We start from the raw sequence: 17,958 nt of genomic DNA on the forward strand, positions 1-17,958 counted from the left end.
ATATCTATCTACTGTATCTATCTATCTATCTATCTATCTATCTATCTATCTATCTATATAGTAGAAGGAGAGCAGCACCCAAAAAAAACAACAAAAATTCGGTGCACGCAGAGTCCAGACCCGGGTCAGGGATCCATGTGTAAGCAGAAATTGGAAATATCCGCAGCACACTGAGTAGTAAAATTCAAACAAGTTTTATTCCATCACAGTGGGGGTGTTGTTCTGGACACCCCCACTGTGATGGAATAAAACTTGTTTGAATTTTACTACTCAGTGTGCTGCGGATATTTCCAATTTCTATCTATCTATCTATTTATCTAGCAAATGGATATACAGCAGCACTCCCGGAGTAGTGATCAAAGTTGCGGCTTTATTGAATCACCAACGTTTCAACCACCTCTCATGGCCTTCATCAACCCGCTTGATGAAGGCCACGAGAGGTGGTCAAAATGTCGCTGTAACACTTTGGTGATTCAATAAAGCCACAACTTTGATCACTACTCCGGGAGTGCTGCTGTATATCCATTTGCTAGATAAATAGATAGATAGACATTAGATAGATACAATAGATAGATATGTATGAGATAGAATATAGATAGATAGACATCAGATAGATAGATAATAGATAGATAGATAATAGATAGATAGATAGACAGATAGATAATAGATACTGTAGATAGATAGAGCCAACATTCAAAACCTAAATGAGTAATACTCAATGGAAGCGATGCCCAATATCACTGCACTCCACAATTACAGGGCTTTGGGTCCATTTTGGGTGCTACTCTTTGAATCATAAAACTGAAGTCTAGAAAACATCCATGGTGGTCTTTGTTGGTTGGGTGGCTAAAGCTGAGAGCTCCACTGAAAAAAAACCCTAGAGATCACTAAATGGTCACTAAAGGCTGAAGAGGCAGATGTCATCCTAGGCCCGGCCACCGGCAGGAGCGGGGAACAGATGAATATGTTTACAGGACAAATCTGGGACAGGGCACCCAGACATACATTGTGAGCTTAACCACTCTGCAAAACACAAAGAAAATCACGATAAATTATAACTGTAAATTCTGAAATAATAGGATTAATTTGCATATATTGGCTAATCACTATGGGTGACCAATAATTGTTGTACCCTAATAACATATTTCCAGGGTCATTGAATGGGGGGGGCTGTATTTTCTGATAAATACCAGGGACCTCTATATCTGATTCACAAGCACCAGGAGAGGTAAGATCCCTGGAAATCGAAGAGTATGCATTAAGAAGGTTTAGGTTTTGAATATAGTTTTATGGGCTTTAGGTGAGGCTATGGTAGGTATATACATACCAGCTGACCATAAGTGGTGCTGGGATGACTTATTGAACACTCTTGGATGTATTCATCACTTCCCTTTTTGTCACTTTCCAGCTATCTTAGGGTTAACCTTGTGCAGAGTCCAGATTGCTCATTAGACTTCGCCCCCTCCACCCTAATGCTGATCATGTGTTTGCCTCCAGCTTCAAGGTGCAAGAGTGCAACCCTTACAACTCACAGCGAGCAGCTTATATAAAGGGAGGCGGAGGGAGGATAGCAGATGTTACTGAGAAGGTGAGTGAGATGACTGGTGGTGACGGTCGGGTAGGGACTGAGACCAATACCTTTACATTGAAATGAGGGACTTTTCTTGAACTTGGGAAATGGACTACTTTTGGGCAAAATGCGTAGAACTGAGTGATGGTTGCCCTTGGTTGGGGTTTTAGTTTGATCATTTTATTGCATTTAATATCCATTTTCTCTTCTAGGATCCTATAGAAGAACCATGAAGTGGACTATTTTGCTGTTGGCCATTGGGCTCTTGGCAGGTAGGTTGTTTAATGGGGAAATGTATGACTAGATAATGGCAGTGATGACTTACGGGATAAATAGATGGCGGTACTACTCAATAATACAGTGACTACTACTGAAGCCCAACATGTTGTCATCATACTTGGCATCACTAGAACCTTTAGGCTTGGATATCACTTAATGTGGATAAAAGAAGAGGAATTGATGGGAGCAACTCACCCAAGACCCAAGAGGAGGTGGCAAAGTCTTTACTTTATTGCATATCGTGCAGACATAAGTGCAAACCACGGGGGGCAGATGTCACGGTGGGGGAGTAGCAGACAATGGCGGCCCACGGTCCGTATCGTGCTTTCAAAGCACTTCGTCAGGCCCCTCAGAGGGGCCTGACGAAGTGCTTTGAAAGCACGATACGGACCATGGCCCATCGTTGTCTGCTACTCCCCCACCGTGACATCTGCCCCCCGTGGTTTGCACCTATGTCTGCACGATATACAATAAAGTAAAGACTTTGCCACCTCCTCTTGGGTCTTGGGTGAGTTGCTCCCGTCTATTCCTCTTCTTTTATCCACATTATATGGACTATACCGCATTGGGTGAGCACCACCCTTAGCAGGCGTATTACTTCCTATGGTGATCCTACACGTATAAGGAATATATACATACCCATTGAGCCCTATACTACTGGTGCCAGGCTTTCAGCTTTTTCTATCTTGAGTTTTTGGATATCACTTACTCGCCTTATTTCCACAGGAGCCCAAGCCCGATCCCTGTTCAAAGACGCACCCAGGACAAAATGGGAGTCTGCCCTGGACAGCTTTTGGCAGACACTGAACAAAGTGGAGGAGGCCGCAGATGAAGCCACTTTAAGGATGAGAGATTCTCAGATCGGCAAGGAGCTTGAGTGAGTAGAATGACAAGCAAGAGTTGGGGTCATGGTGGTGGTAACTTTCTATGGGAGATTTGGCTATAGGACCAGGTCGGCGGCTTCTCAAGATCGTAGGTGCAGAGGGGACTAAACATATCCCACTAGAAATATAGGCAGCCATTTACATTATATAGTATCCAATACAATGTCTGTTATTGATGGAGATCTGGTCTTATGGGCTACGAGAAGAACAGATACAATACACCATAATAAATAGTGTTGAGCGCGAATATTCTCAATTGGAATATTTATCGCAAATTTCGCATATTCACTAATATGACGACTATAGCGCTATGTATTCATAATTGCGAATATTTTTTTCCCCACAGAACACATGACAGTGATCTCATCCCTCCCTGCTTCCAGCTTGTGGTCTAAAGAAGGCTCCTATACTATTTACTGTATTAGACTGGAGAGCGAATATTTGCGAATATGAGAATATGCGAATATCCTCATATTTGCCAATATCGTCACTAAAATAACATAGGTAGATAGAGAGTGACGATATTCGCGAATATGACATAACAATATTCAAAATGAAAAATGTCATAGAACCATTAGCACTTCTGCATAGACCAAAGAATTAGGAGATACATAGATGTGAGATAGATGGATAGATAGATGGGTAGACAGTTATCGTATGCGCATACACACATGCGAATACGGGCATGCACAATTACGCAAAGCGAAAATAACCGCAAATATGTCAAATATGCGAATTTTGCGAATATAGGACAAATATTCGGCCATATATTCGCGAAATATTGTGAATTCGAACATGGCCTATGCCGCTCATCACTAGTAATAAATATGCTTTAAAATAAAAAACTAAAACTGCATTAACTCTTTGATAGCCAAGCAATTTCCTCTAAATTATAAAATGCTGCTTTCCGAGAGCCATAACTTATTTTTATCCTTCTGGACCAGTTGTGCTTTTTTAATGGCTCCATTTTGAGGTACATTTGGCTTTTTAGGCAATTTGGGCATTGTTTTTTTTATTCCCATATTTTCCATATGGGATAAATAACGAGATGACTTTATTGTTCAGGCCGATATGAAAGTGTTTTTTTTATTTTTATTTTTTTTATGCATTATGGGACAATGTGGGATTTTCTTTTAATATAATGTAAAAACATTTTGCTAAACTTTATTTATACTTTTTCTTAGTCCCACAAGGGGACATGCAATCACACGATCGCTCATACAATACACTGCACTACTACTTTAGTGTAATGTATTATCCTGTAAACATAAAGTTGACAGGTGACCTATTTGGCCCTGCTGGAGGCAAAGCCTTATAGGTGTAAAAACCGGGCATACCGAGGAAGCCTTTATTAGGCCCCCTGCTGCCATGGAAACCCATCCGCATCCCTGCAATTTTGTCACCAATAAGGTGACAGATGCCCAAAAACTTCAATCACAATTTGACCTTGCCATCTAATGGGTTAAACTACAAGGATTGCATGTTTTTCTGTTCCTTGTAGATAAAGCTGGAGCCCGTATTGTGGTCATTAAGGTGTTTGTCAGTATTAGTGATTTGATCTATGGTGGGACCTACCAAATAATGTCAGTATTATCTGATTGATCACACATGATGGTGACCCATGTGTGGACCTCCTTAAATTTGTGGGAGGAGATTATGCACGGTGAGACCACTATTCATATGTAAATCATCCCTGTGGGCAACTCCCTTAAAGGGGTACTCCACTGCTCAGCGTTTGGAACAAACTGTTCCGAACGCTGGAGCCGTCGCGGGGAGTTCATGATGTCATAGCCCCGCCCCTCAATGCAAGTCTATGGGAGTGGGGTGTGACAGTTGTTACCAGTTGCATGTCTAAAGTAGCTATTGTATATAGAAACAAAGAAGAGAGGAAAAGACATAATACATAACTATAATATTACCGAGTATCTTTCCAGGACACAAAGCAGCACCTGGGACGGTCTCTCAGGGCCTTCATCTTGGCATGTGCCCCCCCCTTGGGGCAGGTGGAGACGGCTTACTGCCTCATGACATCCTCTGGTGTCCTCTGTTCCCATCAACCACCCTTACTTACTGTCCCCAGGTGCTTTTATGATTTCTTGCTGTCAATCAAGTAGAGCCCGTGGTACGGACTTCTTAACCAATGGGTATAAATGTCCTCCCCAGGACAGAGGAAGACCCTTCCGTAACAGTTCTGTGCAAATTCCCCTGCAGATGGCGCTATGCAGTACCCATCTACAAAAAAATTACCAGTGACCACACAGATATAATTGAGACATGGGACCTCTACCAGCATGTCAACAAGTGTCATATATTTTGGCTTTGTTAGACGATAGCGGCCACCTGGTCTCATTTACTGTGAGATTTGGCCATAACCTTTAGATTGTTTTGGAACTTTCTCATGATCGGCCTTTTGTTATTGTAGAAATGGGAATTTGCTGGCGGAGAACAACCGGTGCCCTTCATTTCAATGGCCTGAAGGAAGTCACTTAGTGTGGGCCACTTAACTCTGAAATGGGCCAGCTTAACAGGACTCAATAGAATGTCCTGCTGCGCTATTGGGTTCCATTAAATGATCGCATGTGGCCCAACAGGAGTCATTAGGTTGGCCATCGAAATGAATGCCAATCACTGCTCTCCAACACAGTATACATCAATATCCCTTTCTCGTCAGGATGCAGACTGAAACTGAGACTGAAAGATCCCTAAAATGTTCTTTTAAAGTAAAAGCTAAAGTTTTCAATTCTGATTTTGATGGTTTATTGAGTTTAATAATCCATTTAAAGATGTTGACATGTCTTAGTGAAATGTCAAAAGTTTTGATCCGCGGGGGTCTGAGTGTTCAGACCTCTGCCAATCAGGAGAACAAGCCAGGGGAAGTCCTCGCCGCTGCGCGCTCCTCTCCCTTCTCAGTGTCATGTGATTGAGAATCACTCCATAGACTTACATTATGAGTTCGCCTCGATCACGTGACGCGGAGACGGGAGAGAATGCGCCGATCAAAACTAGTCTAGGACAAGTCAAGAGTTTTTATTTGTTAATTAAAGGCAGGGGTCAAGTCTTGGGGGGAAAAAAAGTGTGGGAACTCACCTAAGACATCCACTCAAGGGCTGGTACTGCTAATGGGAACAGTGTTCCTGCTGTGGAAAAAGTGCGGGAACTCAGTTCCCACGTGTTCCTGCAGGACTTCAGCCCTGTTTCATGAGGTTATCCAGAAATAGAAAACCAGAGCTTATTTCTAGCAAAAATAGAGTCACCCCTGTCCCCAGGTTGTGTGTGGTATTGCAGCTCAGTTCTATTAAAGTAGTACTCCAAAGGATAGGGGATAAGATCGCAATTTCCACGTTCGTGATGTCACGCCCCCCTCCATTCACGTCTATGAGAGGAGGTGTGATGGCGATGTACTAGCTGTCACGCCTCCTCCCATAGACGTGAATGGAGGGAGTGTGGCGGCTGGCATCACCAGTTATCGTGCACAGAGCGGAGTTCACTCCGTGCACCGAATGACAGGCGAGACCCCCAATGGCGAGACCCCCGCTATCTAACATCTTATCCCCTATCCTTTGGAAAGGGCAAAGCAGGTTAGAGGTACAGGAGTTCCTCTTGAAAATGGGACATTAAAATGGGCGCAGACTTCTCAAGGGTATAGATGAAATATCGATTTTATTCCAAAAGACATGCCTTTGGCATGTCTTTTGGAATAAAATCAATATTTCATCTATACCCTTGAGAAGTCTGCGCCCGTTTGATGTCTCATTTTCGAGAGGAACTCTTGTACCTCTAACCTGCTTTGCCCTTTACTACTGGTCTTCATATTTGGATCACCGGAGGGACCATGAGGCTGCGGCTGACTTTGCTACATGCTCTTCTAGATGTTATGCTCTTTGTATAACTCTGCCAGGTAAGGATCCACCTCAGGCTGGGTTCCCACTACGTTTTCTCCCATACGGGAGCGCGTACGGCAGGGGGGAGCTGAAACCTCGCGCTCCCGTATGCCTTTCTATGCGCTCCCGTATGTAATTAATTTCAATGAGCCGGCCGGAGTGAAACGTTTGGTCCGGTCGGCTCATTTTTGCGCCGTATGCGCTTTTACAACCGGACCAAAAACCGTGATTGACGACAGTTTTAGGTCCGGCGAAAAAGCGCATACGGCGCAAAAATGAGCCGACCGGACCGAACGTTTCACTCCGGCCGGCTCATTGAAATTAATTACATACGGGAGCGCATACGAAGGCATACGGGAGCGCGAGGTTTCAGCTTCCCCCTGCCGTTTGCGCTCCCCTATGGGAGAAAACGTAGTGGGAACCCAGCCTTATTTGGCTGCATTCCCCATACCCATCCACCGGGTAATCTGCACGAGGTGTGCACCTCTTTTTCTCTTTTTTTTTTTTTGCTATTCTTTGGATAGGGGATAAGATGTTTAGAGTGAAGTACCCCTTTAAAGTGAATGGAGACAAGTTGTTATACCATCCACAACCTGAGGACAGGGGTGGTGCTGTTTTTTTGGAAGAAATTAGGTCAGATTTTCTGTTACTGGACAACCCCTTTAATAAATTCCCCACAATGTATAAAACACAGTTAGGCCTGTGTTCACACAGCATGGACCTGCGAAGACCAGAGCTGAGGATGTTCCCCCAGATGAGTGTAAGTTTATGTATATACAGTTCTGCTATTGACTCCAGGCGTAGAAGTTTATGAGCGATGAGAGTCTTGAAGGAATGACCCGAACAGGACGGGGCCTGTAGACTTGAGTGACATACTATGTGTCTGTGACAGTAGCCTGGAGACAAGTGATAAAGTATGTGCAGTATGATCACCTCCCGAATCATCTGTCAGCAGCTGCTCATCTCCCCTCCCAGTATTAGATGTCCATCATCGTCCTTTATTATATTACATTACTACCACCAGTCAGATAACAAAGTACATGGATTCATCTCCAACATTGTTTTAAAGGGGCTCCAGAAAGTTAAACAGATTTGCAAATTACTTCTATTAAAAAAATCTTAATCCTTCCAATAATTATCAGCTGCTGAAGTTGAGTTGTTCTTTTCTGTCTGGCAACAGTGCTCTCTGCTGACATCTCTGCTTGTCTCGGGAACTGCACAGAGTAGAAGAGGTTTGCTATGGGGATTTGCTTCTACTCTGGACAGTTCCAAAGACACGTGTCATCAGAGAGCACTTAGACAGAAAAGAGCAACTCAACTTCAGCAGCTCATAAGTGCTGAAAGGATTAAGATTTTTTAATAGAAGTAATTTACAGATCTGTGTAACTTTCTGGAGCCAGTTGATATATAAAAAAAGTTTTTTTCCTGGATAACTCCTTTAAGTCTTATAGAAATAAATTGTTGAAGAGACGATCATTCTGCAACTTTCTAATATATTTTGTGTGTTCATGATATTTTTAAGATCTCTGCTTGCTGTCAGTCAATTAAACATTACACGTGGAAGCTATATAAAACATTTTCTGGTGATATACTTGTAAACAACTGCTCTGATACACTGTCACAAGACCTGGAGGTTTTTAGTAAATCTCTCCATTTATTATCGGCAAGAATAGATCTTAAAAATGGTGAAGAACTTAAAGGGGTACTCCCGTGGAAAACTTTTTTTTTTTTTAAATCAACTGGTGCCAGAAAGTTAAACAGATTTGTAAATCACTTCCATTAAAAAATCTTAATCCTTCCAGTACTTTTTTGGGGCTGTATACTAAAGAGAAATCCAAAAAAGAAATGCATTTCCTCTGATGTCCTGACCACAGTGCTCTCTGCTGACCTCTGCTGTCCATTTTAGGAACTGTCCAGTGCAGCACATGTTTGCTATGGGGATTTTGTCCTGCTCTGGACAGTTCCTAAAATGGACAGCAGAGGTCAGCAGAGAGCACTGTGGTCATGACATCAGAGGAAATGCATTTCTTTTTTGGATTTCTCTTTAGTATACAGCCCCTAAAAAGTACTGGAAGGATTAAGATTTTTTAATAGAAGTAATTTACAAATCTGTTTAACTTTCTGGCACCAGTTCATTAAAAGTTTTACACGGGAGTACCCCTTTAAAGAGAAAGTATGTTACAAAGATGCAGAATATACCTGTTTGAATTATTTGAGTTCGTAGACGCCTCATAAGTGAATTAAAGGGGTACTCTAAAGGAAAATATTTTTTTTAATGAACTAGTGCCAGAAAGTTATACAGATTTGTAAATTGCTTCTATTTATAAATCTTAATCCTTCCAGTACTTATCAGCTGCCGTATGCTTCACAGGAAGTTGTGTAGTTCTTTCCATTCTGACCACAGTGCTCTCTGCCAACACCTATGTCCATGTCAGGAACTGTCCAAAGCAAGAGTAAATCTCCATTGCAAACCTCCCCTGCTCTAGACAGTTCCTGACATGGACAGAGGTGTCAGCAGAGGGAACTGTGGTCAAACTGGAAAGAACTACACAACTTCCTCTGGAGCATACAGCAGCTGATAAGTACCGGAAGGCTTAGGCTACTAAATAAAAGTTTATTTAAAACATTTTTTTTCCTCCAGAGTACTCCTTTAAGATCTTTAGGTTTAGAAAGTTTACTTTGTAACTGGATTGAAAACAGGCTTAAAGGGTTCTGTCACTAAAAAACAAAACAAAAAAACTTTTAAGATGTTGTAGAGACAAGTCAAAAGTGTTGATTGGCACCTGCATGCCTGGACCCCGAGTGTGCTAAGTGAGTTAAACTTTTAATGTAAGTCTATAGGATTGTCCCAGTCAACCGTGCTTTTTTTCTCAGCTCTATCCATCAATTGGTCGGAGTCTCAGACCCCAAATGATTAAAACCTTTGAAATTTTTCTAGAACATGTCAAAAGTTTTTATTTTTATTTTTTAAGTGACAGGTACACTTTAATGATTGTACCCAGAGGGTGGTGGTCAATGATTTGTACTCTGATTGGTCCCCGGTTATTAGTGGTGTACTCCAAGGATCATTAACGGGCCAGCTTCAACTTTTTTATTTATGATATAGAGGATGGGATAAATGTAAAGTTATGCATCTGGGTACCGATAACCTGCATGCATATGTCCTAGGGGGAGTAATAACCTGCAGCACCATATGTCATAAAGGGTGTAATAACCTACATGCATCCAGTGGCTACATGCATCCAGAACGGGATGAATTTCCCCATCACTATTAAGGACATCCCTGTGTCCCGAAATATCTTTTCGGGACACAAGGATACCCCCGTTAACTTCCGACCATCGCTCCTCCGGTCCCGGGACCTATAGGCCATAGCAGTAGATTGTGACCCCGGAGGAGCGGTGGACAAAGAATTGAAGTGGGGCAGTACACAAGCATACAGCCTCCAGCCATACACTGTATATGGCTGGAGGCTATGTGTCTGTGGGGGCCTCTGCCAATATGATGTGGGGGAACATACTGCCAACCTAATGTGGGGGAACATCCTGCCAACCTAATGTGGGGGGAACTATACTGCCTACCTAATGTGGGGGAAACTGTGCTGCCAACCTAATGTGGGGGGGGGGGGGACGACTATGCTGCATACTTAAAGGGGTAGTCCATTGCCCCAGTGTTTGGAACATTTTGTTCCGAATGCTGGGTGTGGGCTACAGGGTCGACACGCCCCTCCCATAGACTTGCATTGAGGGGGTGTGGTGTGATGTCAAGAGGGGTGTGGGCATGATGTCACACCACACCCCCGCAATGCAAGTCTATGGGAGGGGGTGGGTCGACCACCGCACAATACACTGATTGTGCCCCTCCCGAGACTAGACTCTGGATCCGCCCCTGCATGCATCATATGTCTTAGGGGGAGTAACATAGGAAGATCCACTGGTAGAGAAGGATCTGGGTGACTTGTAGATCACAGACTACAGAATAGCACAATGTCAGGCTGCTGCTTCCAAAGCCGGCAGGATATTGTCATGTATCAGAAGAGGCATGGACTCAAGGGACAGGGACATAATACTCCCCCTTTATAAAGCATTGGTACGGCCTCACCTGGAATATGCTGTTCAGTTTTGGGCACCAGTCCATAAAAGGGACACTGTGGAGCTGGAAAGGGTGCAGAGACGCGCAACTAAACTAATATGGGGCATGGAACATCTTAGCTATGAGGAAAGATTAAAAGAATTACGTTTGTTTGGTCTTGAGAAGAGACGTTTAAGGGGGGGGGGGGGTATGATCATTGTATATAAGTATATAAATGGCCCATACAAAAAATATGGGGAAAACTGTTCACGGCTAAACCCCTTCAAAGGACGAGGGGGCACTCCCTCCGTCTGGAGAAGAAAAGGTTTAGTCTAAAGGGGCGACACACCTTCTTTACCATTAGAACTGTGAATTTATGGAACAGTCTACCTCAGGAACTGGTCACAGTAGGAACAGTTGAAAGCTTCAAAACAGGGTTAGATACATTCCTAGAACAATATAACATGAATGCTTATGCAGAGATATAGACAACCCCCCCCTCCTTCATTCACCCATACCCCTTCCCTTTACCTCCTTGGTTGATCCTCATGGACTTATGTCTTTTTTCAAAAGAGACAATCTATGTAATTTAAAATCTCCTGTTGTCACAGAGTGGCGGATTGGTTGCACATAGGACACCAATGACCTTCACCAATCATTTCACTGGAAAGAATAAAGCTGCATTCTGCGCTTGTTTCCCCAGTCAATGTAATAGAATCTTTGAAGAATCCACACAGATGTGAACAGAGCCTTAGGGGAGGTTTACAAATATTTTTGGGGGCCTTTTTCTAAACCATAAAATGATCACGAAATGCCCCCATTTTACAATAAAAAAAAAAAAAAAAAAACTTTTTTATTATGGAATTCTATTGATCTCAATAGTAAAACGGTTGTTTTATACGCATTTAATAATTTTACAGCCATAAATGGCCCAAAATATAAAAGCTGTTATTAGGTCTAGGTTATTTTAGGTGAATTTTTTAATGAGCCATAGGGAAGGATAAAAAAAAGGGCCAAAAGCAAAAAGTGGGTGAAAAAGAAAAATAAACAGTGTGGGAACTTAGCATGATGCAAACAATGACTAAAAATATGGACCAAAAAAACTATAGCGTTTGCTGTCGCCCAACAAGGCTACAAATACAGGTAAAAATAGGCAAAAAAAAAAACAATTTGTAAAACGGTCAAAAGTCAATTAACAGTTAATTGAATCATAGTTTGTCTAGCAGGAAACAAAAATACTAAAAAAAAAAAAAAATTTAAAGAAGAGAATCATTTTAAATTTTCTTCAATTTTTTGCGCTTTTTTTGGCCACGTTCACGCTGTGTTTTCACTTTCCATCACAGGTATCCTTTTTTGAGGCACAAAAAGCAGCTTAAAAAAAAGGGGTGTAACCATAGCTCAGCACAGTTGCCCTGCTTACTGCACTGTATAGCTATGTTCACACATCGTATTTTGAGTCTCATTCTGAGCTGCAAACTGCAAACAACTTAAACAAAACAAAAAACAAACAAACAAAAAAACAGATTCTAGATTGAAGGCTGTTGAGCTCACAGAGCATTGTCTAGACTGGATGCAAATGTGCAAACAGTGTGAAATATAGAAATGATTGTTTAGTATTTTGCAAAAACGGCACCACTCCTGTCCACAGGTTGTGTCTGGTATTGCAGCTCAGCTCCATTGAAGCGAATAGGACAGAGCTGCAGTACTATACACAACCTGTGGACGAAGGTAGTGCTGTTTTTGCAAAAAAAATAAAAAAGGTAGCAATTTAAACAAGACTGTTTCTAGCTGCAAAAATATATGGAAACATGGTAAAGAACTAAAATACAAATGAAATAAATGCAACATTTGTAGTTCTCTGTTTTTGACCCCTTAGAGATACATTTGTAGGAGCCTTCACAGTTTTGTTTCCATTAAATAAGAAAAGTTGAAAAAAAGTTTGTAGTTTGCATTGAAAACCGAAGGCGTGAAATGGGTAGAAAAAAAAGTAAAAAAAAATGTGGATGCAAGTCGGAGCGACCTGACTCGTGTGACTGCTAATGTTTTGGAATCATTTTATAGTGAAACAAGTTCTGTTCTGGCTGCCGACTGTGTGTCGGGAGGGGAGGGCTGTCGCCTGCAGGGAAATAAAATGTATTTGTGAGACTCAGCAATTCATCTGCAGAAACATGGAATGTAACCCAAACATCAGACGTCGGGACATGTTCAAAGGCATCGTGTATGGCCGAGACTGAACATGAGCCTCTACTGCTGCTGTTAGTGGCATTTTGGTGGACAGAGTTAGTCCATGATCCCACTCTATGTTGTAAAGCATTTTTTTGCCTCATTTTGGTCAGTGTTTTGGATCAAAACACAGAAAAAGGTGCAAATGTTTCCCTTATAGTTTTTCTTTTAATAAGAAACAAACAAACAAATAAAACCTCTGACATTGGGGGCAGGTGGACAGTCCCGGGAAAATGGTGGTTGTGCCTGATGGCTAGTCCGGGCCGGCTCCGTGCGCACACAAGTCATTTTCTATTGTAAGATTTCTATTTGTGAATCAACCCATAGGGAGCAGCAGTGTGGTGGGGCAGCTCAACCATGAGATAGATAGATAGATAGATATGAGATAGATAGATAGATATGAGATAGATAGATATGAGATAGAGAGATATGAGATAGATAGATAGATATGAGATAGATAGATAGATAGATAGATAGATAGATATGAGATAGATAGATATGAGATAGAGAGATATGAGATAGATAGATATGGGATAGATAGATAGATATGAGAGATAGATAGATACATATGAGATAGATAGATAGATATGAGATGGATAGATAGATATGAGATAGATAGATATGAGATAGATAGATATGGGATAGATAGATAGATATGAGATAGATAGATATGAGATAGATAGATAGATAGATAGATAGATAGATATGAGATAGATAGATATGAGATAGATAGATATGAGATATATATGAGATAGATATGAGATAGATATGAGTGATAGATAGATAGATAGATATGAGATAGATATGAGATAGATAGATATGGGATAGATAGAAAGATATGAGATAGATATGAGATAGATAGATATGAGATAGATAGATAGATAGATAGGAGATAGATAGATATGGGATAGATAGATATGAGATAGATAGATATGAGATAGATGGATAGATAGATATTAGATGGATAGATAGATAGATATGAGATGGATAGATAGATGGATAGATAGATAGATAGATAGATATGAGATAGATAGATATGAGATAGATAGATATGTGATAGATATGAGATAGATAGATATGAGATAGATAGATACGAGATGGATAGATAGATATTAGATGGATAGATAGATATGAGATGGATAGATAGATATGAGATGGATAGATAGATAGATATGAGATAGATAGATATGTGATATATATGAGATAGATAGATAGATAGATATGAGATAGATAGATATGAGATAGATAGATAGATATGTGATAGATAGATAGATAGATAGATAGATGGACAGCTAGATGGACAGCAGTAAGTAGCTAGGACAATGCAGAACCCCCCAGCACTCCCATACCAGGGTGAATAAAGGGTGCACGTTTATTTCCTCATACCAAATGCAATGTTTCGACTGTCCCCACAGTCTTTGTCAAGCACTTTCTTTCTTCACTCTGATATTGGAGTTCTGTGGGATTTCTGCATTGTCCTAGATAGTCACCCAAAAGCAAATACCCTACACAAACCGTAGGTAAGAGTGCACCAAAAATATGCAACACCGGAAATAAACCAAAACAGAAAATAGTCCACTAAACAGATCACATAAAGTCAAATCAATCTTTATTGGGACATATTCATCAAAATAGACACCATATTAAAAAGCACCAGAGCACAGACAGAAGACGGGTATGAAGGACCATAAGATGTGGATACAGATGTGCATACAAAAACAGCAAAACCATGAAAGCATACAGTGAACATGAAGACAAAAGAATATATTAATATCCTCCTGCATTAGAAAAGAGTGTAATCCATATAGGTGCCAGACCATATCTACCCAACCCCAACGATCGTTTCGCTACAAACGAGCTTCCTCAGGGGGCTGTTTTTGTATGCACATCATTTTATTCATACCTATCTTCTGTCTGTTCTCTGGTGCTTTTTAATATTGTCTCTATTTTAAAAAAATTTCTATGTCCTAAAAAGATTGATTTGTCTTTATGTGATGTGTTTAGTGCACTGTTTCGGTTTATTTTCGGTGTTGCCTTGTCCTAGATAGCCAAATAGACAATTGTTGACTTTCCACCGACTGTATATCTAGTACTGACTTAGTTTGGTACTTACCACTGCCGGTGTACATTTCACTTACATGTCCATGTATTTTTTATTTTTTTTTAGTGGACTTATCAAAGAAACTATGGCGGAATTAAGCGATTACGCAGATGACTTGAAGAGTAAGGTAGGCCCCATGGCCCAGGATGCTCAGCAACGTTTCAATGATGAAGTCTCTGCTCTGGCTGATAAACTCAAGAGTGACATGGAAGACACAAAGTCTCGGGCCATCCAGTATTCAGGAGACCTGCGCTCAATGTTTGATCAGAACATTGAAGACGTTCAAGGAAAGGTCAGTATGTACATGAAGAAGTTAAAGAAACGTCTCGCAAAAGACAGCGAAGATCTTAAACAGAAGCTGAGTGAATATGGAGAGGGCCTCAGCAAGAACACTCAGGAAAAGGTAGAAAACCTCCGTAAAAATATTGAACCCTATGTGACCAACCTGAAGAAGAAGGGAGAAGAACGTCTCAAGTCTGTGAAAGAGGCCATGGATGAACAAGGGAAACAACTCAGGGATAGATTCGCCTCAGTGGCAAAAGATGTCCAGAACAAAGTCAAGAAAATGGCCTCCGATGTCAAAGCCAGTGTAGACAAGGTGACGGAACAGATGAAGAAGTGGTTCAACCCTTCCATAGACAACCTCCGTAACCAGCTTCAAAACCTGGCCAAGAGTCTCCAGAACAAGAAGCAATAAGACACGAGACTGAACACGAGAACCACCACACTCATAGCTTGACAAGTGTAACAATTCTGCAAACAGCTGCTAATCCGGGACCAAGAGCTTGCCTTCAATTCTAGATTTCAAGACCAACATTTACCATCCGCCCATCACATTTCAATCTCATCATGGACGACACTATGGACTAGCAGAATAGTTACATTTCTAGGTCGGTCCAGACCTGGAGGCCTTGAAGTCCAGAGTCATTTGTCCTTCGCCACCAAGAATTAAAGATATACAGTGACCCCTCGACCTACGATGGCCCCGACATACGATAATTTCAACATGCGATGGCCTCTCAGAGGCCATCGCATGTTGAAGGCAGCATCAACACACGATGCTTTTGTATGTCGGGGCCATCGCATAAACGGCTATCCGGCAGCGCAGACTGCTTCAGCTGCCACCGGATAGCCGTTTACGGTGCCCCGTGAGCTCTGGTGATGTCTCTTACCTGTCCTCGGGGCTCCGGCGCGTCCTCTTCGGGATCCCCTGCATTGTCGGTGCTGTCTATCGACATCATCACGTCGCTGCGCACGCTGTCCCGTCATCCAATAGGAGCGGCGTGCGTAGCGACGTGATGGCGGCGACGGAGAGCGAGGATGCCCGGGAACCAGAGGCCTTACCGGAGCGTCGGGGACACCTCGGTGACGCGCCGACAGCGATGGACGGTCCGGAGCGGCGGGGACAGGTGAGTACAACTTCCTCTAACAGTGATCTTCAACCTGCGGACCTCCAGATGCTGCAAAACTACAACTCCCAGCATGCCCGGACAGCCGTTGGCTGTCCGGGCATGCTGGGTGTTGTAGTTTTGCAACATCTGGAGGTCTGCAGGTTGTAGACCACTGTCCTATACTTTACATTGCACGGATCCCTCAACATATGATGGTTTCAACAAATGATGGTCCGTTTGGAACGGATTGCCATCGTATGTTGAGGGACCACTGTATGATGGACATATTAGGATGAATCTTAAATCCTGGCATTTTAAATCATACATTGCACAACTACAAGTCTACAAAATCACTGATCTAGTCCAGTATTGGTGCCTGTGGGAACAAGGGAACATCTGCGGCTCCATCTTGGTGCCTACAAGCAATGGCAACAGTCAGTTCTGCAAACACCGGGGGTTAAATTACTCATCCAAATGATAACACCCCATCCTCATGAGACTGTTGTATTGTATACTAAGCATAATCTAACTACTGTGTGTTTAAAATACCTTCGCTCTGCGCAGGACTGCATCACATCCAAAGAGTATTTCTAACGCTCTTCTTGACCTCTCATCAAATAAACTTTTGATATATTTTAGATGAATGAATGTTGAATAACTTTCCAATAGCATGTTAATGAAAATTATGCTTCTTTCTATTGTATTTTTCCCGATCAGTCCTGCCAGCAAGCATTTCTGACTCATGCTGGAGTCCTAAACACTCAGAGCTGCCAGCCTGCTTTGTTCACAGCCAAACAGGCTGTGAACAAAGCAGGCTGGCAGCTCTGAGTGTTCTCCTTTGTGAACAAAGCAGACTGGCAGCTCGTAGTGTTTAGGACTCCAGCATGAGTCTGAAATGCTTGCTGCCAGGACTGGTAGGGAGACCCCTAGTGGTCATTTCTTCAAAGTGGAAAATGTAATAGAAAGAAGCATAGTTTTTAATAACATGCAATTGTAAAGTTATTCTGCATACATTAATCTATAATATATCAAAAGTTTCTTTGATGAGAGGTACCCTTTAATACCTTTGTCTCATACATTGTCTTATGTGTTTTTGTAATATCTTTTTGTATTCTTTCCTTTGTCTCCAGGACACTGTGCATACACTCTCTTGTCAGCGCTACAATATATGTATATTTTCTCAATTGCGATCAATATTTTTTAAATAAAAGGAAAGGCTGACATATTTTGTGTGTGGAGAAGACTTTCTTGTAGTAGCATCACTGGGGAGATACTCCATGGATAATTGGCTCCTTTGTATCATAAACAGATTTGCTGTGATAGATGTTTAACCCCACAGTGGGTAATAAATAGGTGTTTTCCTCCCAGCAGTAGAATAAATCCTAAAGGGGTTAATAAAGCCCCGGGAGATCGTGACGTCATAGCCCCGCCCCCGCATGACATCACTCCCCACCCCCTCAGTGCAAGTCTATGGGAGGGGGGCGCGTCAGCCGTCACGCCCCCTCCCATAGACTTGAATTGAGGGGGCGTGGTGTGATGTCATGAGGGGGCGGGGTTATG

The 17,958-nt window shown here is 42.0% G+C and overlaps 1 protein-coding gene across 1 annotated transcript; it reads left to right on the top strand.

Annotated features, from left to right (window-relative positions):
* Positions 1-1,530: 1,530 nt before the first annotated feature.
* Positions 1,531-17,623, top strand: APOE (apolipoprotein E). The gene is made up of 4 exons (XM_056541975.1): positions 1,531-1,588; positions 1,783-1,842; positions 2,576-2,726; positions 15,074-17,623. Exons 2-4 carry the CDS (start codon positions 1,800-1,802, stop codon positions 15,702-15,704), a joined length of 825 nt encoding a protein of 274 aa, XP_056397950.1. The 5' UTR covers positions 1,531-1,588; positions 1,783-1,799; the 3' UTR covers positions 15,705-17,623.
* Positions 17,624-17,958: the final 335 nt, after the last annotated feature.

Source organism: Hyla sarda, chromosome 10 (genome assembly GCF_029499605.1).
Source record: "Hyla sarda isolate aHylSar1 chromosome 10, aHylSar1.hap1, whole genome shotgun sequence".
Taxonomy (NCBI): domain Eukaryota; kingdom Metazoa; phylum Chordata; class Amphibia; order Anura; family Hylidae; genus Hyla; species Hyla sarda.

Excerpts from the sequence above, each read along its gene's own strand:
- APOE (XM_056541975.1), top strand. The coding sequence starts at position 1,800 with ATGAAGTGGACTATTTTGCTGTTGGCCATTGGGCTCTTGGCAG. Across the intron at positions 1,843-2,575 it reads GGCCATTGGGCTCTTGGCAG|GAGCCCAAGCCCGATCCCTG; the intron begins GTAGGTTGTTTA and ends TTATTTCCACAG. Across the intron at positions 2,727-15,073 it reads CAGATCGGCAAGGAGCTTGA|TGGACTTATCAAAGAAACTA; the intron begins GTGAGTAGAATG and ends ATTTTTTTTTAG.